The 27,981-nt window shown below is 41.5% G+C and overlaps 1 protein-coding gene across 1 annotated transcript; it reads right to left on the bottom strand.

Moving 5' to 3' along the window:
• Nucleotides 1-1,115: 1,115 nt before the first annotated feature.
• On the bottom strand, nucleotides 1,116-27,981 carry DISP2 (dispatched RND transporter family member 2). Its single transcript, XM_054971955.1, has 8 exons — nucleotides 27,893-27,981; nucleotides 16,672-17,124; nucleotides 14,663-14,692; nucleotides 12,426-12,549; nucleotides 11,314-11,426; nucleotides 10,543-10,661; nucleotides 6,326-6,423; nucleotides 1,116-4,517 (listed from the first exon to the last, which is right to left on the bottom strand). Exons 1-8 carry the CDS (start codon nucleotides 27,979-27,981, stop codon nucleotides 1,116-1,118), a joined length of 4,428 nt encoding a protein of 1,475 aa, XP_054827930.1.

Here is a 27,981-nt window from a genome sequence, read left to right as displayed (position 1 = left end):
TGAATTCTAGGTAGTATTTTCTTGGAGATGAAGGTATGAGAAAGCTGAAAGCATCAGGAGATGCCAGATATATGGGGAGCTCCCTCAGATGATAAAGAATGTAAATAATGATATTCATTGTGACAGCAAAAAGCATTAGAACAATTTAGCAAACACTGGGTTTATTTGATATGTTGGGATAACAGTTTAACAGGTAGAGGTAAAAAAATACGGTGCTTGGAAGGAGTGGAGGAGTTATGCAGTATGGCTGGTGGGGGGAGGAAGTAAATTGCAGAGTTCCATGACTGCAAACTTTAAAAAATTGTACAGCATTGAATGAAATATGTTATGTTAAAGCTAATGACTAAAGAGAAGTACAAGCTACCCATGTGAGAGAGTGAAGAATGAATGGGCCTTTTTTCCAAGAACAAAAAGTACGTTGAATGCTAAGCACACTGTCAATGGGGGAAAAAAGAAGCAGCCTGTCTCTAAATCGAGATTCACTTCTGAACTGGAGATAAATTACATTTCAAGGGTGAGTGGGAAGTAGCATGTTTTTAAAGGACCACTGAGAAGTCCTCTTAGCTCTAAGGTGTCCAAACTCATTTTATAAAAAAAATTGATATAATTCCCTGAAGGAGATTGCATGATTGATGGTAAAAACTGATTTGATTCACTTAAAAGACACTTTCTGTGCCAATTGACAATGTTCAGTCAAGTCAGTAGCATAGTGACTCACCACACCAATTGCTTTTTAATATTTCCCTCTGTCTTTAAATATCTACCACAAGTCATCATTTATTTCCCTAATCATTATGCATCTCCATTGTCTTGTCAGGAAAACAAATTGCACAGGAGGGAATGGCAAACAACTCTTGCTTAATAATCCTACAATATAACTGGGAATATGGCACTGACTCCTGGGAGGTCAAACACCTCGGGCTGCATTGACATATCATTTCTAATCCTCATCAGATTTGCTGGCTTTGTAAAAACGTGTTCTTTCCACTGTTGCAACAATACAGTTTGTTCTCTGTTCAGATAAGGGAGCAAGAACAGCTTTATACTCCCTGCCAAAAAGGACATTTGTCTTCCTTGCCCCTGAAACTCTGTTTGTTTTGTCTCAGATTTCAGCATCAGTATCCCGAGTTTTGCACACCAGAGCGTTTGATCCAAACATCGGGCATATCTGGTTTGCTGTTTGGCAAAACAATGGGAATTTCTCCCCCAATTCCTAACCTAGTTTTCCTCAAACAGCTGTTTTGCTGAGACACTGATGCAGGTGTATCAAAGACAGTCTCTCTCAGATCTAGTTTCAAGGTATCTCTCTTTCCATTCAGTTGACCTCTCTGGGTTGAACAGTAAGAATCAGAGACATCTAAGTGATCCGGACAAGAACTAGCTGATTCCACAAGTTTTATGCTTGGTTCCAAATCACTGAGTGTGGTCTCGCTGGAGACGTTCCGAACACTGAAAGAGCTGCCAGTTGAATAAAGGCATCTATGAAGTTCAAACATTTCAGCTTCTGGTAGATCACTGTTTTCTGAGGTATAATCTGATTTGAGTTGATCAGTGTTGCTTGAACAGTGAGATTTATTAAGCAGTCCATCATCTATTGTACTGGCTGACTGAAGATGATCCCAAGTCTTTGGGATGTATTTTTGACATCTACAGTCTCTGCACAACCCATCTCTATGACTTTCTGCTTCAGTTCCTGAGTTACTACCAGATTTGTAAGGAGAAGATGTTTGCAAGGCAGGACATTGACAGAGAGCTACATGGTGTCTTCCAGTCTGCTCTAGTTTCTGTCTGTCCCTTTCAGAGGAAGGATGGGTTTGCTTTCTAACACCCCTACTGTCTTGCAGCTGGATGTCATCAGACAGGACAGATGGCCGGTTGGATAACTTGCTTGTGGATGTGCTGTTATCAAAGCTGTCGCTAAGTTTCCTGGCCAGTGGTTGGAGCTCATACTGTTCGTTGGCACTGTTAGATTCTTGACCTTTTTGTAATCGATTCTGCTTCTCATTTCCCCCACAGGCAAATGTTCTGTTGGAATTGGGGTCATCTGAATAGTCCTTGAGAGCATGAGCACAAGGCCAAAGGATCTGACCACAATTTTTCTCTGGTCCAAAGAAGCAGCACAGAGACTGAAAGAAGAAGCTTGCAAATCCACAGCTGACACACTTGATCATCATCAGGAAAATGCCCAGCTTTCTATATGCCAGCACAGTGGCAGGCAACATGATGACACCTGCAGAAAACAAAGCGGAGGCTCCTATAACGGTGGCACAGCTCATCTGTTTCAGGGAGAAGGCAACACGATTCAGACGATCTGAATGAGGACACAAGTGGTAGGAAATGCAATAGTTCACGGTGAAGTCTATGGAAAGACCCACTGCTGCTGAAATGAAGAGGGACTCCATAGCACTGAGCTGCCATTCCAGAAGGACCAAAAGCCCAATGGTTACGAAAACAGTACCCGTGATAGCTATAATGGAGAAGATGCTAAGAAGGACATTCCAAGTTGTGAACAACAGAACCACAAAAGAGACAGCTATTGATAAACCCATCACGACCATCGTCTCTGTGTCAACACTGTGCTGGAGGTTATAAAGTTCCAGTTTACTAGTGAACCAGCCATTCTGAAGCCCCATAGGGGCTGTTTTCATCTCCTCTCTTATCCAGAGGCCAATTTCATCATAGAAATGTTCGGCCTTGCTGTAGTTGAAGCTGTAGTGGTAAATGGTTTGAAACTGTAGCATCAAAGCAACTAGATTTCCCCACTCATCAAATCTGAGACCTGAGTCATGAGTTTCATCCTCATCTCTGTTTTGTTCCATTATCATCATCTTGATACAATGAAGGAAGACGTCTCTTCCGTATGGGAAGAAGTGATTGCAGCAGAAGTTGAAGCTATGATCCTGCTTTGAGCACTGGCGGCTGTCCATCCATCGGTGAAATTCTTCCATGAAACAAACTGTGGGCTTTTGCTCCAGATCAGAGTAGTAGAAAGTCTGATTCTTCACTTTTTGGCAAAAGTCCAGCAGCCACCTTTGTGCTTCAGGACTGTCAACTGTAAATCCTGCATCCATCACCAGAGTGCCATTACTCCTGGGATTAAAATGATCCCCATTGTCCATAGGGAGTATGCCCCATACAATAGTAATGGGCATGTGCAAGTCTTCTCCTCGTTCCAGTCTTTCAAACATGAACTCATTGCAATATTCAGCATCATACCTCTCAAACGGGTGACTCAACCTGAATACCTGCACAGATGACATCTCAAGAGTGGGGAGTTTCAGTCTAGGATTGAAACAAGAAATGTAAGCCCCACCTATAGCCAAGGCAGCAAACCAGCAGATCCAGATATAACGAAATTTTATGACCCCACAAGGAAGCACTTTCTCAAATAATAACTTGGATGTTTCACACCAGGTATTCTGGAGTCTCCTGAGGATGTGATGGAAAGAGAGAATGACACTCTTATGCCCACTGTTATCCCAATAATCTTCCGGTTTATAAATGCAATTCCTTGCTATGTAACGTTCATACAGCACTACTGATGAAGGAAGCCATGTCAACATGAACACCAAGTTCACCAGGACAGAAGTGCCCATGTAGATAGCAAAGCAGCGGATGGCGATGATGTTACTCATATAGCTAGTGTAGAAAGCAGCACTCATTGTCAAGCAAGAAACTAGCATGAGATAGCCAAAGTGGTGCATGGTTAGTCTTACCCATTGCAGAAGCCCAGCAGATGGGTTTTGGTTCTTGCTAAGGTTCCAGAGATCAAAGAAGACAAAAGTGTGGTTGGCACAAATACTGCTGAGAATGACAATTGCTGTTAGGTTTACAAAAGGGAAATAGGCAAATCTGAAGGCCACCTTGTACAAGAAATAGGAAACCATCAAGGTACCAAAGACAATCATTAAGATGATAAAAGTCATAAAGATTGAGCGTAAATAAAAGAACATGCTTAGAAATATGGCCAGAATTGCCAGGACTGGATACAAAGTATCTAGTAAAAGGTAGTGCTGGAATAATTTCTGTTTAAGGCCCAGATCCATTCCAGTGATGGATGTGTAATTATCAAACAAGTTCCATGACTCAAGGTTGTTCTGGTAGATTCCCATCATAGAGTCTCCCTTCATGGTAGGCAAAAACAGTAAGCTGTATTTCAGAGTTGGCACTTGGTATCCCACTGTCTGCGGGCTGAGAAAATCTCTGTCAACTAAGAAGTGAAGAAGCTGGTAAACAGCACGGACTCGAGTGCATTTTTCTGGGACTTTGGAACAGTGCGCGTGTTTCTCTCTTTCCGTCTTGGGACCAATGCAAGAAGGAACAAGGACACCTCTGTGATAGTCAGGAGCACAAAAACGAAGGAGGGCGAGGGTATGGGACACATCAGCTTGGGTAATCTCTAAGCAAGAAGAGCGGTTGTACAAGACAGCAATATAGTTTCCAAGAGACCAACTGGGACAGCATTCATTGGATTCAGAACGTTGACAGAGATTCCCAAACTGAGCATGAGAACGGATCTGGAAAATAGCCAAGAAAAAAAGAATTATAATTAGGCCTGCCCAAGGACTTCATACTTGTCTTATCATATTACTGTTATCTTTACCTTTTGAGAATGGCCTCATTATCTGTGGGTGTGTATATAGTGCTTTGATAAACTTTTTCAGCAGCAAAATGCAATGTAATAATGTTGGGATTGGCAAGTGACAGCCGTGCAGACAGAATCCAGCCCCTAGATGGCTGACACTGCTGGTTGGGGGAGGGTAATGTTGAAGGTTGGAAGAAATGGGGATAATGCCCTCTTTATGCACAAAAGCCTCCTGTTGCATCCAGATTACTAGTATCTCACCTGTTGTAGTTTTTCTTTGTGAGGTTAAGCATAGAGATGTTTTCAAATTAAGAACATCTCTGTTTTACAGGCCTTGTGGAACTGGAACAAGTCCCGCAGGGCTCAGATCTCCAGCAAGAGAGTGTTCCACCAGGCCGGGGCCAGGGCAGAAAAAGCCCTGGCCCTGGTTGAGGCCAGACGGATGTCCTTCGGCCGGGAACCACCAGGAGTTGCTTGTCTGCAGAGTGCAACGCCCTGCAGGGGATGTAATGGAAGAGGCAGTCCCGCAGGTATGCAGGTCCCAGTCTGTGAAGGGCTTTAAACACCAAGGTTAACACCTTGAACCAGATCCAGAACTCCACTGGGAGCCAGTGCAGCTGGCACAGAACAGGATGAATGTGAGCTCGGATTGGCATTCCAGTAAGGACATGTGCCGCTGCAATCTGGACCAGCTGTAACTTCCAGGTCAGGCCCACGGGCAGCCCAGCATAGAGTGAGTTGCAGTAGTCTAGCTTTGAGGTGACTGGATGGATTACTGTGGTCAGGTCCTGGGGTGAAATATAGGGTGCCAGTTGCCTGGCCTGTCGAAGATGAAAAAAGGCAGACCTGGCAATGGTCGTAACCTGGGCCTCCATTGAAAGTGTGGCATCCAAGGTCACACCCAGGCTCCTCACCATCAGTGAAGGTTTCAATTCTACCCCATCGAGGGCTGGGAGCCGGGTCCCCAGCTCAATAGCCCCACGACCCAGACACAGAACCTCCATCTTCAGAGATTTCAGGCAACTCTGATGTAACCATGTCGTCACAGCCTCAAGACCCTTGGCCAAGGAATCTGGAGTGAGATCAGACTGGTTGTCCATCAGCAGATAGAGCTGAGTGTCATCTGCATACTGATGACAACCCAGCCCAAAGCTGCGAGCTAACTGGGCGAGGGGGCGCATATAGATGTTAAATAGCATCAGGGAAAGAATCACCCCTGAAGGACGCCACATACCAAAGAATGGCAAGTGGAGATCTGTTCCCTGAGAGCCACCCTCTGTCCCCGATTACAAGGAAAGGAGTTCAGCCATTGCAGGGCTGTCCCACGAATCCCCACATCGGCAGGGTGGTGGGTCAGAAGATTATGATCGACCGTGTCGAATGCTGCTGTAAGATTGGAAAGTATCAGCATGCTGACCTGCCACAATTCAGGTGTCACCATAGATCATCTGTGAGGGCGACCAGACCCGTCTCTGTACCATGGCTGGGCCATGTGTAAATTGTATGTTTACTTTGAATTGTGTAAATTGTGTTTACTTTGAATTGTTTACCTTAAATTGTGTGTTTACTTTGCATGTCAGTCAAGTATGTTAAATTGTTACATGGATTCAGTACATAGCATCCTAGTGCATTTGTGTGAGTGTGTGAAATGATATGTGTGATATTGTCTCTGTTACTTAAAAGCATAATCAAACAAACCAAGGGAATAACTGTGTCTGGATTCTCTCCACCTTTACGAACCTTGTCCTGTTCCATTTGACACATGGACTGTATTGCTTGCAAGTTCCATAAGCTCCCAGCAGTTGTGGACATAAACACCAGCTGAGAATAACTCTTCCCTGTAGGCAAAACAACAACATACATATAGTTAAGAGTAGAGAAATCTGACAGACTGTATTCTGGAGATTTAAAAAGTCTAAGAGCACTAGAGATTGCATGTCTTATCCTTCTATAATACCCTTTGAGAAATCCAAAAAGAAAAAAAACTTGTAAAATCATAACTGACCTAAGTAACATAATACAGTGTGTCCCTTTAAGAATAGGCCTTTAGGTGAATTTCTTGGCTCTTGCCCCGAGGGAGGAAGAGAAAAGAGCTAGCACAGACCCGATAGTGAAAAGAATAATTCTAGAATGTTGGAAAGCAAAAACAAACAAAAACAAAAAAGACCCCTCTTCAAACTGAATAAGGGATGGAAGAATGGTTGAACATTGCTGATAAAGATAATAATTTTCAACAAAAGTAACTTCTGGAAAATGGAATGTGATCTGGTCCTCTTCCCTCATAGAGGCCTTTCAGTTATACCCTTTTAAGCCCATGGATTATGGTATGACTTTACTAGTGAGTAGACATGGGCACAAATCAAAATATGAATCAAATTTCATGACGAATTGGGCCGATTCATGTTTCGTGAAATGCATTTCATAGGGCCGCGGTTTTCATGAAATTCAAATTTTTGGGGTTGATTCATTCGATTTGTGAATGATTTGTGATGCCAGACAGGCTGACGTGTGATCCATTGATTCCCTAGGCAACATAGGCCTGGGATGTCTGCAGATCTTTTGTTGCCGTTAGAAACCCCAATCTTAGCTCACATAACCTTGATAGGCAGCTCTCCCTGCCAACTGGAGAGCTTCCATTCTGCCCTATACAGCAAGGAGCAGGAGGGTTAATCCCCTAGGCAACTGAGGAGATGGGCCTTCTGTAGCCGTGGGAACACCAATCTCATCCCTCCAAATCCTGTTAGGCATGTCTGTCTGCCAACCAGAGACCTCCTGTTCTGCTCTTTGTGAGCATTTCTTACATAAGGCACAGCTCTCTGCCTCAAGCTTTTCAGCTCCAGTAGACTGAGGGAGAGGGAGGACCTGTTGCTGGGATTTAGAGTGAGAGAGTGGAATTAGGAGCTTTTGGCTGGATTTGCTGCTGCTTTAAAAGAGACTGAAAAGCCTCTTTTTTATTTTCAGCTCTTGGCCTTGCTGCGAAGGTCATTGGGTGAGGGTGCCTTCTTTCTTCCACCCCACCCAACAGTCTCAGGGCATTGCTTGTCTCTGGGGCCTAGCTTGACTGAGGCCTATCTTTTTTTCTTTAATTTTCTTTGCTTATATTATTTAAAGCATTTGTTCTTGCTGGCTTGTTGGGTGAGGGTGGGTGGAGGAGAGCCTTCTGAAGTCTCCCTGTGAGTTTGGCATCTCTGGGTATGAAGGGGACCATTGAAGTGCCCTGGGTTCTGACGAATCACAAAACTAACTAATCATTTCATGACACGAGACAATTTTGTGAAAGTTTGTGATACATGGAATGCGACGAAACACGAAACACTCATTTTGTTTTTTCCCCATTTCGTGCCCATCTCTACTATGGAGGCTTAAAGAGCAACATGGAAGTAAATTATCAAATCAGGACAAAATAAAGAAACAATACATTTAAAAACAATACAGAAGAGATTAAAGGATGACAAATTCCTTCAAAGAAGAATCTTTTGATAAAGAACCTGCAATTTTAGAGGGTGAAGTGAAAGCTGCACTCAAAGCAATTGGGAGAAACAAATCACCAGGAGTAGATGGGATATCAATAGAGCTATTTCAAGCTTCAGAAATGGAATCCATCAAAATCTTAACAAGAATATGCCAACAAATATGAAAAACAAAGCAATGGCCCACAGAGTGGAAACATTCATCTACATTCCAGTTCTGAAAAATGAGACACCAAAGATTGCAGCAATTATTGGTGTATTGCATTAATTTTCCATGCAAGCAAAGTGATGCTCAAAATTTTGCAACAAAGACTCTCACCATTTATGGAACGAGAGATGCCGGATGTTCAAGCTGGATTCAGAAAAAGGAAGAGGCACTAAAGATCATATTGCAAATGTATATTGGTTACATACTGGAGCATACCAGAGAATTTCAGAAGAAAATCAGTTTGTGTTTTATAGATTACAGCAAAGCTTTCAACTGTGTGGATCATGAAAAGCTATGGATGGTTTTAAAAGAAATAGGGATGCCACAACATCTGCTTGTGTTGATTGACAACCTGTACTCTGAAAAACAGGCTAGTATAAGAATGAATATGGGGAAACAGAATGGTTTCCAGTTGTCAAGTGTTAGACAAGGATGTATTTCATCTCCCTATTGGTTCAACCTATATGCAGAACATACCATAAAGAAAGATGGATTAGATTTAGATTACAGTGGAGTGAAAATTGGTGGAAGGAACATTAACAATTTGAGATATGCAGATGACATAACATTATTGAATACTATATAGGGAATATTTAAAAGGATTACTGATGGAAGTTAAAGGAGAAAGTGCCAACATAGGATTACAGCTGAATATCAAGAACATTGACTATGAAAAAAATTGAAATTCTTAAAGATGATCCATTCCTTGGCTCCATCATCAATCAAAAGGAAGACCACAACCTAGAAATCAGGAGATTTACAGAGCAATCCTAAGAAGAGTTACTTCAGTCTAAGCTCATTGATTCCATAGATTGGTTCCAATGAGTTTAGACTGGAGTAACTCTACTTAGGACTGCACTGCGAGACTTGGAAGGCCAGCCATGAAGGAACTAGAAAATATCCTGAAGTGTAAGGAAGTATTTCTGGAGGCCAAGATAAAGTCAATTCATCCTGGGTATCCATCTTGTCAACTTTCTTCATCGTCCAACTTTCACTTCCATACATAGTCATGGTAAATGATTATGTATGGATGTGAAAGTTAGACAACGAAGAAAGCAGACAGGATGAAAACTGATTCATTTCAAACGTGTTGGAAGAGAGTTTTATGGATACTATGGATGGCCCAAAAGATAAATATGTGAGTTCTAGATGAAACCAAGCCTGAATTCTCCTTAGAAGTTAAAATGTCTAAACTGAGGCAATGTACCTTGGTCACATTCTGAGAAGACAAGACGCACTGGAAAAAAACAATGTTAGGAAAAGTTGAAAGCAGTAGGAAAAGAGGAAGACCCAGCATGAGATGGATTGACTCAGGTTTGTAAGACCTTAGCAAGGCTGTTAATTAGAGGACATTTTGGAGGCCTTTAATTTTTAAGTTGGAAGTGACTTGATGTCACATGACACACACTCTGCTTAGGATGGCCCTGACTGAGACATAGTAGCCAGTATGACTCCATGTCTCCCTCAGTAGCATTAGGTGATTATTTATTATTGGTTTTTGACTGCAGTGTCATTCTTGCTGTAGGCAGGAGAGGGGTGAGGAGGAATAATGATGATGGGGCAGGTAACTGTCCTGCGAATGCAATTGTACAACACATCCTTTTGTTCTACCCTACAGGACAGCTTCATTGTAAAGGTCAATAAATTTTGAATATTATTAATATTAGCCATTTTTATTTATTCCATCAATAAAATCAGACTCAGTGCTGGCACAATTTAAACAATGCTATTTGTGTTTCTGAACAAGGCCAATCTGCATGTTAGGTTATCCTGGCAATTTCTTTTGTTGACCATCTACCCCTCTTTCAGTTTGTCATGTTGAATTCTCATGACTATATGAGTCCTTCCTGATGCATAGACATTTTCCATGCTTTTGCAGGTTGTTGGGGCCTGGCAAAGAAACCCTGTGCATAACAGCAACAATTAGACATTACAATGTACGTCTCTCTGTGCATGTGTGTCATCACCACAAAGGTGTAACAGATAATGTACCATCTGGAACATCTCTCAGAAAGGAAAGGTGAAGTAATTCTCCAAAGATGCTTAATAAAAACTGTCATGGTACACTGAAGTTATCAAGAGTCTGCTGTGGACCATTTCAGTGGGCACCATTGACACATCCAATAGAACAGTGCAGCTAGCATACTCTATTGGATGGAAGAAAACCGGGCTGATTTCAGTGTAATTTCTATAGAATGTTTTACTATTGTTGTATTAAGGAAACTTCCCTTATTCTGTTCTCGTTACATTCTAGAGGCCTAATTGGAGACATCACTTACCTGGAGGACCACAAAAGAAACCCTCTTTTTCATAGTCTGGCTCCACCATCCTCCTTATTCTGGCTTCTTGTTCACCTTGCACGAACCTCTGTCCTCTGTCCATGCTCATGTCCCCATAACTAACAAAAGGAAGAACATTATCCTTTATGAAACTTGTGATTTGAGCATCTTTGTGCAATATTATCCAACACAGAGCTAGGAGATGGGTTTCACTTCTTCCCATCTCCATTGTGGCATGGTGGTTAGAGTATTGGAGTAGGATATGGGAGACCCAGGTTTGAATCCCCACTATAGCATAAAAACTTGCTGGGTGAATGGGGCCGTTCAGTCACTCTGTCTTTGCCTACCCTATCTCACACCATTGTCGTGGAGGAGAGAACAATGCAAACTGCTTTGAATCCTCATCAGATAGAAAGGTATAAATGAAATAGCTTAATTTAATAAAATTCATGTCTTTAACACTGCTTCCCTCTTACTTTTTTCTTGTTGCATTCTACACATTCAATTTTCTAGGGTTTTGTGTGTGTCTGTCTTACTCTGTATTTGCACTAATGGTGCAAGAATAAGAAATGGGCCATTGGTCTAGATCAGTTACATTGTATATCTGGATTTTCCCATTTTGGATGGCTGGGTTTGGCTGTATCACTATGCACTTATGTGAGAGATTACACTGGATCCCATTAAACTGTCTTTGGCACTTGATCACCTGTGTAACAGCAAAACAATCTCAGTGTAGGAGTCTGAGATCTAAACAAAACGAATCTATCATACCTGTTATCAGTGTAGGGAAATAGTGAAAGGGTCTTTTTAATGCCTGTATGGCTTTTCATATTTCTCCAGACTGTGAGCTTTCTTCCTATGTCAGTGTCTCGTGGTTCAAATCCCTGTGAATATGCAAAACAAATACTTTTTAAAAAGTTTTAAAACGTGGATATTTTTATCTTACCACAGCTCATCAGGCACAGCAGAAATTGAGTGCCCTTTCAAATTAGTCCTGTTTTACAAACATGCACAGGTTTAAGATCCCAATATCTGACGATGAGAGGGCATGACAAGAATTCATCCTAAATAAGCTGAGTATGCCTGCTCCATGTTCCAAATCACACAGGATAATTAAATGGATGATACTGGGATAACAGTGAAGCAAAGTTGGGTTAACCCTCGTTATTTTGTGAACCATGTAATGTGGTAGAGAATTGAATTCCCACAGCTTTGGTTCACTTTTCCCTGAGCTTTTTCCCCAAATTTGTTCTGGGAAAGCCTGTTCTTGTTCGAGAGTCCAAATGCTTCCCTGCCTAATTCCCCAAGACTTACTTTTAGCTGAGTTTTTTGCCCTTGTGAGAGATTCTGTTCTTTCCTGCTGTAGCATAGCGGTTGAGTAGTTGGTCTGTGTGAATCAGCACTCTCCTGGTTTGACTCCCACTACTGCCACAAACTCTGCAGGTGACCTTGGCTAAGCCACTCCTCTCAGCCCCTGCTCCCCAACTGTATTGCATGGATAATAACAACACTGACTTCGTTCCCCGCTCTGAGTGTGGCACTAATCTGTCCAGAAGGGCAGTATATATGCACATGGTTGTTGTTACTGGGGGGGGGGGGACTATGTTGGGCCAGTTTCTGAGGACACAGGTTTTCCAGGGTTTCTGAGTCCTCACAAAAAGTTCAAAAGTTATGACAGACTACAGGTTCCAGGGTCTTTGCATGGGAACTAATAAAGACCGAAGAAACACTCCTGTCCCTCGTCCCCTTCCAAAATCTTTGAATACATATTACTTGTAAGCTGTGTTCATTTCTGATCCTCTCCAGTTCCAAAAATTAGCATCATCATTACTTCCAATCAACAATTATGCATGACTAAACTGACATCATCTGCATGAACTCACCATTAAGGGCTCAGAAAAATCTGGCAAATTTCCCACCAACAGGCCCACCAATGTACAGATCAACACTGTCACCAAACAGAGAACAAGGACTGCAACTGGCCACTCTGCAATCACTTGAGAAAAACTAGAATGAGCAAGAGGAAAAACAATTGCTGTTAATCCATAATTTTCATTTCATTCATTAACCTTTTTGAGACATGCACGGAAAAAATAAAAGTAGGACTTATTTCTTTTGGCGTTACCAGTTAAAAATCTCTTTGAAAGGGATACTAATAGTGTGAGCAACTGAATTTACGTATAAGACCGTGATAGGTCTGCCTGCCCTTGCACTTGTACACAACAGCATAAGATCAGCAACAGTGGAGTTCTGTGATATTCTAGGGCAGAGGTCATCATCCTTGATGAACCTGTGGGAGCTTTTCCAATTTTGCGAACTGGTTGTGGCTGCTACAACAAAATGGTTGCCATGAGGACAACTTCCATATGTGCAGGGAGGGGAGCATGCCAACATACAACCCCCACCTGTAATTCTAAGGGACTAGGTTGTTAGTAAACCATGGTTCTGAGTGACCGCTGTGACATCTGCCTTTAGCTGACTGTACCTTTCAGCATTCATATGATGCTGTAAATGAAAGGCAGGCAGCTAGGTACTGGATCTTGTACTGAGGTAAATAAACAACATCATTTGGCAGATGAAGAAATTGAAGCATACAGAAATAAAGTCACAGGGCCACTCTCACACAGTGAGTCAGAAAGTCCAATTCTGCCTGCTCAGCAGAATGGAAACCAAGTTTTGCAAGATGAAGCTCATCTCATCCTGATGAGAATATCTCTACCAGTGTTAGCTTTCTGTTGCTTCATACATAGTAAAGTAGATGCCTGTTAAAAGTTGAGTAAACAGCTTCTTGTATTGTCGAAGGCTTTCTTCTTCAATATAACACGTATACAACTTCTTTTTACACCACATAGATTCTACAGAAACCCAGTGGGAAATGACAATTGGCTCAACATGTTTATGTGGTATACATGTGACAAAAGGTAGTCTTTCTGTTGCTTTTTATGAACGATTGCAATTCGTTTTATTTGGTTTTGATGTTTTCCTGTATACAATGATTTTTATAACAAGAAAATACTATATTAAGAAAGGGAAACTGTATATATCACCCCTTCATATATAATGGTGCTGTTTTTGGTATGTGTTATATTTTTAACATGCAAAATAGTGCAACACACTAAAGCAATGCATAATAAACAACAGAACATGCTAACAACAACAGAACAATTCTAACGTCATGCATTAGGAAGCCCTGACCATCTTATCCTAATCAAAAGAATAGTAGCTGACCAATCCAAAAATGACCTTCTAGCAAAACTAAACAGGAATTCAATGGCATGTTAAAAATGAAGAAATATTTATTCCAGTATAGGGCTTGCTCCAACGTACTGGGGCACTGGGCCAGATCCACTAGAGTGAGTTTGTAATGGCTGATTGGCTCACCCCATTTTGAGGGTCCCCTTAAGAAATCTGGGGGAAACCAAAGGGATGTGCCTGGCTTGCAGGAGTTGTCAGGCTTCACCCCCCGGGTGGCAGGCAATCACCAGGGCCAGGGCCTGTGCAGGGGTGTTACCTCTACCAGCCCTGTTTGGTGCCCAGTAGACAGGCGGGCGGGGGGGACGACAGGAGGCAGGTCATTCTGTGCCCTGTGCTGTAACAATGCTCCTATAAATCAGCTGTAATCAATAAAGTTGTGGCCAATTTTCCCCCAGAACACGTGTATGTGTTGTATTTGCCCACAGCACTAGCCTTACACATGCCAATACAGCAACAAACTCATTTGTGGCTTCGAGCCCACTTCATCAGAAGCAGATGTAGTGAATTCTCTCTATGCAGACATTTTATATATAGTATTAATAAGCAAAAACAGCAGTATCAACAGGCCAGGAAATACAGGAAGTACCAAGTGTGATGTAATTATGTAAAATTCAAACATCATGAAGAAAAGCACAGAGACTAATAGCAGTAAATGGTGATATGACAATTTCCCTAATTTGCTAATCTAGTCCCCCCCCCACTGGAAGAAGTGGTGGGGGGGGGAACACTTCCAAACAAATGGGAAGCTCTTAAAGAGGAGCTGTGAGCGTGTTAATGTAGCTGCTGCTCTTTACCTGCTCTGGATGTCAGTAGCAGAGCATGAGAAATGGGCTACAGAGACAGGAAGTGATTGATATTCACCTACCTCTTTGGCATCCGGAATGCTCTGTCATGTCTGCAGAGAGAAAGATATTCATGAGTTTATTAGTTTCATGCCAAGCAGAGTTGTCTGTTAATGAGAGTGTTAACCCTTCTGGGCAGGTAAAGCACAAAGTCAAAGCTACATAATGCAGCACTAGCCGAACTCTATCCAGCAAGGCGAGGCTGGCCATTCAGAGGTTGTTGGCTTACGTCTACCCTCTTAGCTTACCATGGGTCAGTGATAAGTAGCTTGATTCAGCGAAGGTGTAGCATCTACAGAGGATTTGTCTCTCTTTTTCGTTACATTGAATGGATTTTTTTCCATTTGACAATTGGGCACTCATTTTGGTAATAACTGTGGATGATGGTGTGGATTTCTTAACAGATTTGTGGACTCGCAGAATAACCTACTGAGACTTCCAATGAAGACAAAAATATATAATTTCTAGCTACTCTCCTCTTCCAGGGTCTTGACGTTGATGTTTTCTCAACAGAACAGCAAGAGTCTCAGGGGGTCTTTCACTCACAGTAGCTTACTAGATATCACATTATATCAATTCAATAACTCTTATTCCCACATAGATCAGGTAAAGCACAAAGTTGTTATAGAGACCAATGAGTGCATGCTGCCAAGGTGATCTATCATTGCAGTGTTTCTGGAACAAGACAGGCATGAGCAAAGAGGTCAAGGGATCTATGTAAGAGCACTCTTGCCATGAAGGTTATAATGTTTAAAATCAGAGTTGAGATGAAATCTTGCACAAATTCAAAACTCATCAACATTTCAGAACTCACATTGGACTGTGAGTTACAGATCATCAGAGCTGGTTTTTGACATTCAAATTTCAGGATAACTGTTAAAATCGCCGTACAAGCCCATGCACAAATGTTGCTCTCTGCATAAGTGAGGAGGGAGAGGAGTTGTGGAAGTGGAATTCCTTGCACAGTGCACAGAGGGAGAGAAAAGCAAGTGGGAAGGCAGTGGAGGGGGCCCTTGAATTTTAACTCAACAACGCTGTACGTTAGTTTTCTAAATTCATCCATATGTGCATTTTTAAACATCTAAATGCAGCTGCACCCTTCAAATGAGAAAAATATTAATTAGAATTTTGGCAAACAAATTTAGTATAGAAGAATTTATTTGAGAATTTCTCCTTGGAGAGAAAACTCACAAAGGATCAAACTGCAGAAACAGCTTATAAAAGAGCATACCTCCTCAAAGACAGATGTATGAATTTATATTTTGGATGTGATATTTTCATGGTTGTTGAGAGGTGAGTTTAATTCCCAATAGTGTGCTAATGGCTTAAAAGCTGAAGTAATAATCCTTAGATTGGACTGAAATCCTGAAGTTTCAGCTCCTAATACAGTTTAAGGATCAAATTGTTCTTAGGTATGTACTTATGAAGAAGGACCAAAGGGGAAGACTGTGCTACAAAGAGGAGTTTGTAAACTCACCTGCTCCACATACATGTTTCTTAGGGGAACTTCACACACCATGTAGTTACAAACTTAGATTTGCCATTAACTGCACATCAGATAGGGCACCATTATCAGTTCCTGGTTCCCTAATGAATGAATACGTGCACATCAGCAGATGCAAAATAGAAAAGAGTCCAGTAGCACCTTTAAGACTAACCAGCTTTACTGTAGCATAAGCTTTCGAGAATCACAGTTCTCTTCATCAGATGCAACAGAGAACTGTGATTCTCGAAAGCTTATGCTACAGTAAAGTTGGTTAGTCTTAAAGGTGCTACTGGACTCTTTTCGATTTTGCTACTACAGACTAACATGGCTGACTCCTCTGGATCTGTCAGCAGATGCATATCTGTTACATTTACACTGTGCAACAGGAGGTGTACATTTAAAATATTTTACACTTATACCTAAAAAACAAAAAACTTCTCTGCAATGAGGCATATTGCTCCACAAACAGGTGAAACACCTTATTGCCATGTGAACTCACAGAAGTCCAAGGAGATATTCCAATTTGCTGTCAAGATTGATCCTTACCTGACTGTTACAATGTGATGTTGCATTGGCCGTAACTGCTGCTGGTCTTGGGGCCATTGTTTCCATCTGCTTTCAGTGGTCTCGTGCTGAAGAGAGGATGAGGAATCTCCAGTGGAGTGATGGGAACACAAAGTAGCTCTTTCCCCATGCCCAGGCAGATGGGGCAAGGCATAGCTGCTTTGGGTTTCTTGCTGGTTGCAGTGATAATATAGGTGAGGCTGAAAGGAGTCCTGGGAGCCAGATGGCACCTGGCCATTGGACCGAGTGGAGATTGGTGCATGGATATGGCTGGACAAGGGCTGATGGTATTGCACTGAGCTGGGAGAAGTATCAATTGGGCAGTGATGGACTGGACATCTCCTTTCCCAGGAAACGCCTCTGTGGCTTGGCTCAGTCTTCCTGATCTCTGGTACATTAAGACAACTTTGACAAGATTCTGGATTTATTTGTTCTCTGTAAGAAGAAATAAAGTGGAGGGGGGAGTTTATGTGAATTTTCAACTTCTAGTATTGTAGACAGAATATGAGTGAGGTTATAGTGCAAGAGAATGATCTTTTGGATAATGAAGATGAGTTTGTGTGTGCATGTAAAATAAGCAATGGAAAAAATTAACAATGATTATCCATGTGTCAGATATGAAGTTGAATTTAGAAGAGTTTAATGGAAAATTAGTATTCCCTGATCGATTTTTGTTCTGTGAAATGTAGGTCCTCTCAAGAACCTGATGATGTGTTTTCAGTACTGCAACCTTTATCTCACAAAAGCTTCTATCCTGGAAAAATTGTGTTGGTCTTTAAGGTACTAATGGACTGGAATTTTGATCAACTTCTGTTTTGTAAACTTTGTGTTTTATTTCTAGAATAATATAAAAAACTTTAAAATGCAAGCTGCTAGCTCTCATGTTTACAAAGCAACATTTGAAAGGACAGTTCCCTGTATCTTTTCATGTGTGTCCCTCAAAGGTTGCAATCACACCTATATGCCTTAAGTGTTCCTCCACCATGTGCCTGCTGCTTCTATACTGCCTTCCAACCAAACCACCTTGCTTCTTGCCAAAATGTCAGTCCTTTAATGATTTGAAAACATCTTCTGAATCCTCAGAGCCAAGCTACAAGTGACACCTGACACAGGTTGGACACTTGTCAGCTTCCTTCAAGTTTTGATGGGAAATGTGGGTGTCCTGGTCTTGCAGCCTGGCTCTCCATTTAATTGAAGTTTACAGAGCGGCAGTCTATGAGAGGGAGAACATGTGGTCGGGAGGGTAGTGCAGACATCGGGCTCTTGCCAGGTGCCCCCCTTCCCCTCTGCTGTGTGTGTGTGTGGGCGGGGGGGGGGGGTCTGTAAACTTCAATTAAATGGAGAGCCAAGCTGTAAAACCAGGACGCCTACATTTCCCATCAAAACTCGAGGGAAGCTGACAAGTGTCCAACCTGCGTCAGGCATCACTTGTAGCTCGGCTTTCAGCCTCAATCTTGATGTGTTGTTTATTAATGCAGAAAAGAAAATAAGTATCACAATAATTATTACACACTTAATTACAAACTTACAAAATTATTACAAAGAGAAGTTCTATTAGCAAAAAGAGTTCAAATGTGTCGATATGGCCTTCTTTGTCTGCTCATTAAGTTTATTTCTAGTTCAATATACTATGTTGGGATACCAGTTTTCAGTAAATCTCTTCTGAACACCCCTTTTCTCTTCCCGTATTTTCTTACATAAAGAGATGTTTTTCCATTTCGTGAATCCATGTGTTTATCTCTGTCAACCTTTCCTGTTCTCAAGCTTGTTGCCAAAGTTGTATTTCTGCCATAAGAAGATTTTTAAATTAGATTCCCCCTCCCCTGCATATTTATAGAGAAAATATTCAGGAGGGCTACCTTGGGATCGCAAGATATTCTACACAAGCACTTATTGGAGACTATAGGTGTCATTTCTGCTGTTCCGCCAGGAGCAAGGTACCACCTAGGCATAATTTTTATTATGTTTTCCCTTCTTCCTACATTGGCTGATACTTTTGTCATATCTTAATCCACAGTTATTCTGAATTGTTTATTAATAAACCCTTTCCCCATCTGTTTTCATGAGTTGTACTTTTTTCTTTCTGAACCTGCCATTAGTTCATAAATTGTGGTTTATATCAAGAATGCATTCAAACTTATTGAGGGGCTAAAAATATTCATCTGAGCCTGTTTGGCTTACTCAAAATTTCTAATCTGGAGATACTGAAAAAGGGAGGCGAACTGTACCATTCTCTTGTTGAAGGTCTGCAAATCACTTAATTGTATGATTCTTTACAAAGTCATCACCCTTGTAAGTTCTAAATTTTTCAGACCTCAAAGTTACTGGATTTATATGCTTCTGTAAATTCAGTCTCATGTATAACCAGCATGCAAGGGACAAATTGCAACCCCAATTTCTTTTTACACTTAATCCCATACCATGGTTAATGTAGTTCAAATGAGATTAGTTCAGGGATCAGCTCAATGTCTGGTGTCATTTCAGATTCAATCATTTAGAGGACAATTTATTCCATATGGCTCAGCTTCCCAAACCACCATGGTCTGGTCCCTCCTTAACCAACTGGTAAGTGACATAAATCCTGAGGTGAAATAGTATCTTTCTGTATTAGGGACAGAAAACCTCCACTGGCTCAAGTCTGTTGTACCTACTTACACATCCTCGGTTTCTTTTTCTTCCATTAAAAATTTATTAAATATAGACTGAATTTGAGTTACGGTGTGCTGATTAATCACCAATGGGAGTGTTATTATAATGAAAAGAATCTCAGATAGTACTTAAGCACCAATATTTATCCCATTCAAGATATTTTATATTTAGGCTAGTTATTTAGATTGTTACCAGCCTTTTTAATTACTGCTACATCATAGACTGCTACATCATAGAATCTAGATCACTTGAAAACGAAGTACCTGAATTCTTGAAGTGTTTTATTATTCTCTACAGAAAGCTGTCCTTGTGGTTCTTAAATATCTCATCCATTACACTGAGTCAAGATCCTTCAGTCCCATCCAAGCTAAATTATATCAGTAAATTCTTACAGGTAGATAATCTTTAATTCTGCTCTTGTTTTCCTTCAGCACACTGTGATCTATCTCTAGAGAGAAAACTAAAACTTCCAGGCCACTGTGATTTCAGGAAAACATGTGGAATCAGCACAGCAAACTCTGCAGTCCATCAAGCTGTGTTCTCAAGTAGCCAGGAAGCAGGATCCCTGAAATAAAGGACTCACACTGGTTCAAGTTAGTTTTAATTTACCAAGTCAAACATTTTATTCTCATACTTCCTCTTTCCCTCACAATGCCTCAAGTAGAGATTATATAATGAAATTACTGAAATTTCTTTTTGATGGATTATTTACCTTATTGACACTTATTAATTTTACACACCAACAAGGATTTAAGGCAACCTCTGTTGGTCAACGACACTTGTCATTTGAATTTACTTCACACAGATCTCCTCATTCGGAGGCAAATGCACCATTTTTGTATTATTTGTTTACTTCATTTATACCCCAACTTTCTACCCAGAGAACAACAGATACCCAAAGTAGCTTACATTGTTCTGCTTTCTTCCATTGTATCTTCACTGTAGCTGTGAGGTAGATTAGGCTGAGCGACTGTGACTGGCCCAAGGTCACCCAGTGAGCTTCTACGGCAGAATAGGGATTTGAACTTGGGCCTCCCAGATCCGAGTCCAACATTCTAATCACTACACACACTTTCTCACAGGGCATAAGACATCATAGCATATATTTATGTTCTATATCAAGGAAAAGGGGAGAGAAATAAACTCCTAGGCAAGCATATTAACCAGCAGCTTTACAAACCATAAGCCATGATAGCAGTGACTAAGAAAGTGCTAGGAAACCCTAGATGTATTCATTTCTCATTTCTGATACTATATTGGCTTAAAATCTAAAATAAACTGGGAGACTTGTAAAATAAGCATACAAAATACTCACTGTAGTTTGTATATAGGCCCTGAAGCATTTTGAGTCACTTATATGATCCTGCTAGACTCCTTCAACAATTAATTTCATTTTTTCTAAATGCAAGTTTGTAGTTCTCTTGGTAGCATAGGTAAATTTGAATGTGTGCAGATAGAAATGCTACATTCTCATACAAAGGGAAATGAGTAAGATATAGCCCAAATTCTAATGTTGAGAGTCAAGGAATTAAGTTTGTCTTAAGTGCTATTTTAAAGATTTTACATTTGAGTGCAAAATATTAAAGAATAAATGGAGGATCCATGTTTTCTAAGTATAGTTTCATACTGCTTATTTAAGCAAAATGACAGGTCGATTAATTACCCGCTAAGACAATTAGCACTGGCTTTCCAGCTCATTAAATATTTTTGTTACAGCCTTCACTACTGAACAGAATGACCAGCCCTATTTGTTTAGCAACAATTTATGTATCTTTTATTAGAGCAGCAGTAGTACATTACAAGGATTTTCTAAGCAACAGACAATAGGACAGTGTGCTTAATCTTCATGTGGTACTCCTAAAAAATAGCACTGCAATATTGTCCCATGTATATTCTTTCATTTATTAACTAGTGATGATGCAACTGAAAAGAGTAACTAGAAGAGACTGAGATGGAAACTTATTCCCAGTTGTAGCTGGGCTATGCATTCAGCAGTGTTGGGGCTACAGTGTAAGCAGAACTGTTCCCCCATCCATGGAAAGCAGCTTGCAGCTTCAAAGTGGCAGTCTGACAGCTTCATGTTGTCTAGCCCAGCTGGATGAGAAAAGAGAGATTCAGCTAAGCAGACAGCAAAGAGAAGGTGGGAGTCAGGACAGGAGCTTTAATTTTTGCATTTCAGCTGTTTGTGTGCCTCTTATTTGTCCCCTATCATTTACCTAGGCCAATTCAGAGAAGATGCCTATTCTGACCCAAAATGGAGAAGGGAAGAGCCATGAGCTGCTTGGAGGAAGCTTGGGAATAAAAACATACTACATAATCATAACTTGCTGGTTCATTTGAAATCATAAGTTTTACAGATACCATGAATGGCCAAAAAGACAAATAAGTGGGTTCTAGGTCAAATCAAGCCTGCATTTTCCCTAGAAGCTAAAATGACTAAACTTAGACTATCATACTTTGGTCACAACATGAGAAGACAAGACTCACTGGAAAAGACTATAATGCAAGGAAAGGTGGAAAATAATAGGAAGAGAGGAAGACCCAACATGAGATGGATGGACTCAGTAAAGAATGTCATGGCCTTCAAAATCTGATCAAGGCTAATAATGATAGGACATTTTGGAGGACATTCATGTGGTCACCATAAGTCAGAAATGACTTGATGGCACATAACACACAAACAGGCAAGGGAAGGGAGGTAGGACAAAGCATACCTCCTCTGATTTGCTGGTCCCTTCACCTGCCCCCAAATTGGTGATGCTAGGCTTATCCCACTGGAGACAAAAGGAACACATGGAGTACTGTGCCCTCAAAAAATGGTGAAGCTCAAACCCAAAGTTCAATGCTTATTTGACAGTAATGCCTGTTTGTGATTTGGATCAGGGAACCTCAACTTGACTCCTGGCAGGTTATAATTTAGTTTGGCCCTAATACTCATTGAGTTTCTTGGAGCTTAATTCTAGGCAGGTGTGCATGGGATTAAAGACCTGTTGAGTACATTGAGAGTTCCCAATAGATCTAACATCAGGGATTGCGTCTCAGTCCTCCCCGTCATCTTGGATTGCAAATTTACCAGCGGCTACTTGGGCTTCCTTGGCAATAGACTCCCAGAAGATGAAAAAGAAGCTGTAAAAGCAGCCAGAAATGCACCTGGAAGAGCTTTTGCTTGGAATTCTTTGTCTGTGTCTAGGACCTGTATTGTGATTCTCACTGTTGCTCTGAGTCTGACGGAACGGAGATCTCAGTCTTTTGAAGACTGTTTGCTGGTCCCTTACCCCCGATTTGGCTAAGTCCCCCACATACTGGATTGTCTGCTAACATCAACTGATACTAAAGATTTATGAGGAGACCTTGGGCAAGGCATAAACTAGGCTTCAGATCTCCACCTGCAGGAGTCTGACTTTGGAGAATCACTGTAGTGATGGGCACAATTATAATATGATTTCATTTTGGCAGGGAGGGTATGAATTATTTTAATAATGCGTAGCATATGGATATGGGTCGTCTGGCTACAGACAGAAGGATTGGAATTTTCTGCAATCTGGTGCTTTTTGAAGAAAGTGACATTTATGTCTCTTTCACATCAAAACAGGAATTTAATGGCTGTTGGGTGAGGATCGTTTCCTTGTTATAATGTAGAATCTGTTTTGGAGAAGAATGGACCTCTGGCTTTTCTGAGACTTTTGAGTCTGTTAAAGCAGCTGCTAAAGCATCAGATTAATGAGTGAGCAAGCCTGACTTCCACATTGTATGCTTTTACTGATACAAACACAAGTTTGAGGGCTGGGAATACTGTTGTGGTTGCATAGCAATTCCCACAATGGCCACTGAGAGAACATTCATTTCTTAAAGCTATAGGTACTGTTTTTGTTATTTGGCATTACAACACTCTCTCTGTGTATATTCAGATTATTCTGCAAACTTGGAGCTTTTTTCAGGTTTGTAGAAAAATGTGTCTTGTCTATTCATGGCTTCCGTCTCCAGATTTAAGTATCCACAGATTTGCTCATGTTGAGAATTAAATATATTGATGATGACTCTCAAGTCTTCTTTCTGTCATATTAAAATTTTATCCAATTTCTTTAGCCTCATTTATCTCTTATCAAAGATGCCTCTTAGAATACTGTCTTTGCAAGGGGACCCACAGATCTGACCAATTGTTGCTATGGTAGAGAAACACCAGTAGGCTGGATTTGACTAAACCACCAAGGAAAGGTAGATTATGCTAAGTTCTGGTTAGACCACCCACTCTACTAACAAGGCTATCAGTGTGGGAAAAGGAGCTTTGTGTGCTGGGGCTAAGTCAGCATTGATATCACTTTGGGCTAAGTAATGATACAGCACTGAATGTGTGCATGTAGAGACTTGGCATTCTAGACCAGCATGGCATATTCCAGAGATTTTGAAACAAAGGACTAGCTCAGTGACTATATCTTTTATTGGATCTACTTACAACAAACAGTGTGGAACTCTGTCATTATTCTCTTTGTGATTGAGCTATTTTCCTTACCCATCTGGTAACAAGTTCTATACTGTACATAGCTCTTTACCAGATGGGGAAGGAAAATAGCTCAATCACAGAGAGAGTCATGAAAGAACACAGTACCCAGTTTGAAGGTGCTGGATGGAAAGAAGACTATTTGGCAGACTAGCCAACCTGTTAGATTAACAGTACACTTAATCAGTAGATGAGATACAGGAGAAAGCAAAAAGGCTCTCACCATAAAGTAAGTTAATATGCGGGACAGAACTGAAGTTACTCTTAAATATTCAGTATTAACTGCATGTTAAGCTAAGGGTTAGATTGCACACGATGGCTGAGAGCATTCCAACCCTCTCAGTCCACTGATTAGGCACACGGCCAGAAGATAAAGATGCCATATGGCATAATCAAGTTGCTACACTGGTACACTGACAAATTCCAAAAAGACAGAAGTCATATAATACCTTTTATCAAGACCAGCAAAACATCACAAAATAGTGTGCAGGCTTTTGAGTTATCTAGAAGTCTCTAGAAACCTGGTTGATCAGTAAAAAACCAAAAAACAAAAAAAGGGGGTGGGGAAAATAAAGTGTTCCAAGATATGATGGCAAAGCCCAAATTCTAAAGTTGTAGTCTTAAAATGGAAAGCATCATGTCCTGCAGATTAAATTGAGTGAAATTAGATGGTTCTGGGTACGAAAAGAATTTGCAGTTTGCACCAATTCACTAGGGACAAAAGAGAAGGGAAGAAATGGCATTGTCCCTTTGTGAACAGGAAAGGCAGCATCGAATCAAACTCTTTCCAGCACTACACCTACTTCCCTTGTAGCTGTGGATTGTTTTAAGGAGTCACACTAAAGAATCAATGGAAGCCATATTGGGTAATATTACCTAGTGTATTGAGGGCAAGCAGCGTTCCTATAAGCAAAGTCCTCTTTGAAGATCCTCCTGCTGAAGCATCCTTCTCTTTGATGGCTAAATTTGTTACTTCTCCAAAGAGACAAAGGCTGCCTGCTGCTTTGCATAGAGTTCTACTATATGGACTCTGCTGCTCATGAGGACCCTCCTGCAACTGCCCGAATCAGATATGCTTGCCGTGGATCCATACAATCAATGGGCAAAGAATATCAGAATTTTTGTTTTCTCATTAGGAAGCTAAGCAAGGCCAGCCCTGGTTAATACTTAGATGGGAGACCACCAAGGTTAGTCCAGGGTTGCTACACGGAGGCAGGCAATGGCAAACCACCTCTGTTTATCTCTTGCCTTGAAAACCCAGGAGGGGTGTTTTCCACCATAAATTAGCTGTAACTTGATAGCACTTTACACACACACAAACTACTCCAGGGTAGCTAACTGTTGGAAGCAGCACAATGGTCTACATGTCCCTTTTAATCTGACCCAGCACAAAATTCTTGTTTATTTGCATATTAGAGCATAGGGCCCTAATCAAATTGAACCTCTGGTATTATGTAGAGGGACCTAAGAGATTCTCTACAAGGAACATCTCCACTTAGAGGAACTCTCAGATTACTATATAAAATAAAGGTAATTAAGACACTGTCAAGACTGTGTACAAAAAAAAGTTCCTTATTGTATCTGTATGGTTTTATCTGTGTGCTGTTGGTAGCAAAGCTACTACTGCTAATGTTTCCTCCCCATTAATTTTTTTCAGTGTCTTCAATATTTCCATAAATGTAACCATAGAACAGATCTAATTACATCATATTAGTTGTCCAAATCTCTGATACGCTTGAAGGAGGAAAAGATCTTGGGAAGCACCAGGGCATATAGGCAACAGCTGAAATATCAAAATAACAGCCATAGAATATTCCAGGAGTGCATTCTAACAATGTAATCCTATAATTACACCCTTCCAATACCACTGAAGTCTGTTTAGGATAGTGCTGTAAATGTGTTTAATTCAGTCCTGTATGAAAAGAGGGTGTAGATGTATGTATGAGCTCATGTGCACATATTCCATGAGATTGTTACACTCTTCGTTTGCCCTTGTTTAACTGATATCTGCCCATATCTTTACTAGGAGTCAACAAACCAATACTTTGAAAGATGTCCAGTTAATGTGGTTCATAATCAATCAAATCAAGTCACTAATTTAAAAAATATATACATTGCAAAACCTTGACACACACACCTTTCTGAGGATCTTAAAGGATAGAATATTTCTCTTTACTGTGAGATAATTTGCAGCTTAAGAAACAAAAGCTACTACTCATTTTAAGTAAGTGGTCACCTGGGGAAAGGGACATGACAGAGGTAGAGCATCTGCTTTGCATGCACAAATCCCCAGGTTTATCCCTGGCATGTCCAGGTAAAAGGAACAGGTATTAGTGATGTGAAAGACCCTGCCAGAAAGAGTTGACAATACTGATACTGATAGACCAATGGTCTAACTTGGTATGAGGCTGCTTCACATGTTTAATTATTTCTTTTTAATCAAAATTGGGAATGATTTTATAAATAAAAATGTTAAGATTCATCAGTGATGTGGAAGATCCAGGTTTAAACAATACTGATATTAAACACAAGAAGTGTTCTACCAAATCCTACCGTAGTGATCTAGTTTAGCGATCTGTTTCCAACAGTGAGCATTCAAGAATCTTGCAAACAGAACATGGAGGCAACAGTTCATCTGGTTTCATATGCATACTCCACTGAACATGGAGATGCCATTTGGATATCAGGAATCATATTTGCCAGCTTTGGTTTCAGGTTGGAAAAAGCACCTTGTTTTATTCTCATACCATTTGGCTGAGGCAAGAGAGAGCACATATATCTCTGGAATGTCCTTTGTTTGTCCTGAGTCTTAGCCCATGCATAACTGGGAGGGGAGTGATCAGTCATTAAATCTATTCATGAACTGATTCAAGTTTAATTAATTAATTTATCGATTCAAGTCTGCAGATATAATTTGGAGCCTATGTACTCTGTGCACATATGCACACAGAAACATTACTCAAAAGCCATGGCAATAACCCAGTTGAGAGATGCCCCGCAATCAATGCTCCCTGAACCCATATCTCAGTTCTATATTGCTCCCCTCTCCCATAACTATCATTAAGATATCTGCTTCTGATAAAGTCTGATTTCTTTGCCATGGCACCCTGCAGGGCTCTTGTTATATGGATGGTAGCATTTATGCTTGTTATCTGGTATTCGCAGGCTGTAAGGTCAGCTAGAATTACAGATCTCGAGACAGTCTAGTTAAGAGCAGCCTAGTCTAGCCTCTGCTCCTCCTTCTTGGTCTTTCCCGTGAGGATCTAGGTGAGATTTGCCTCCCCTTTCTTTTGTTTCTGGCGCGACGGGCAGACGGCTCCTCCTTTGTTTTGTTTTATTCTGTGGCAGGGAGAGAAATTCTTCCCGACGCAAATGGCAGGTTCTCTTGAAGGATCTAAGGCGACGCACATTTCATTAATCGTGGATCAAAGGCTCACAGCCGCATGGAAGGAGATGCGCTAATGGGCTCGTTTGATATGGCTAGCAGAGCATGCTCAGACATTAGCCCCGTTCCCACTCAAGCGGCAACCTGGGTTTGGTCGGCTATTGCTTCCTGAAGTGACACTGGATGCATCGCAAGGGCTGGGACGGAATCCCTCGCTGGCCAAGCGGCAACAGCCTCGCCCGCACCTCGGGAGAGCGACGCCTGGAAGCGAGCACAATTGGTTCGAACCTCGGGACTTCCTGGGAGAGGTCGCTTCTGCCCCGGCTGATGCACGAGGGAAAGCATGAAGCGCCGAGGCCCCCACCCAGCCCTGGCTCTGCAGCGCCAAGCGGGCAGGCGACCCGCGGACAGGCGGCCGAGGCTGCCGGAGTTGGTAGATGCAGCAGGTCCCACCCCCTACCATCGCCCATCGGGGGTCGCCTCCATTGTCTGGAAATGAACCTCTCGCCTTGGGGATGGCACAAGGCTCTGGCAACGGAAGAGGGGCGGCAGATGGAGCGGAAGGGGGGACAGGAAGGACCCCAAGGACGAAGGAGAAGGGGATCGGTACGCAGCAAGCGGGGAACGGGTCCGACCCGCAGCCCGGGACCACGCCTGCTCTCAGTTCTTACCTGGAAGAGCAGCACCCTGGCCGCCCTGCCTCGGCCGTCTCGCCGGCAGCCGACGGGGCAAGCGACTGGGAGCCCGCCGCCCCCTCCAT

The sequence above is a fragment of the Eublepharis macularius genome, chromosome 2 (assembly GCF_028583425.1).
Source record: "Eublepharis macularius isolate TG4126 chromosome 2, MPM_Emac_v1.0, whole genome shotgun sequence".
Classification (NCBI taxonomy): domain Eukaryota; kingdom Metazoa; phylum Chordata; class Lepidosauria; order Squamata; family Eublepharidae; genus Eublepharis; species Eublepharis macularius.
The sequence above is the reverse complement of the archived record's forward strand: the minus strand, read 5'-3'. Positions and strand labels throughout refer to the sequence as shown.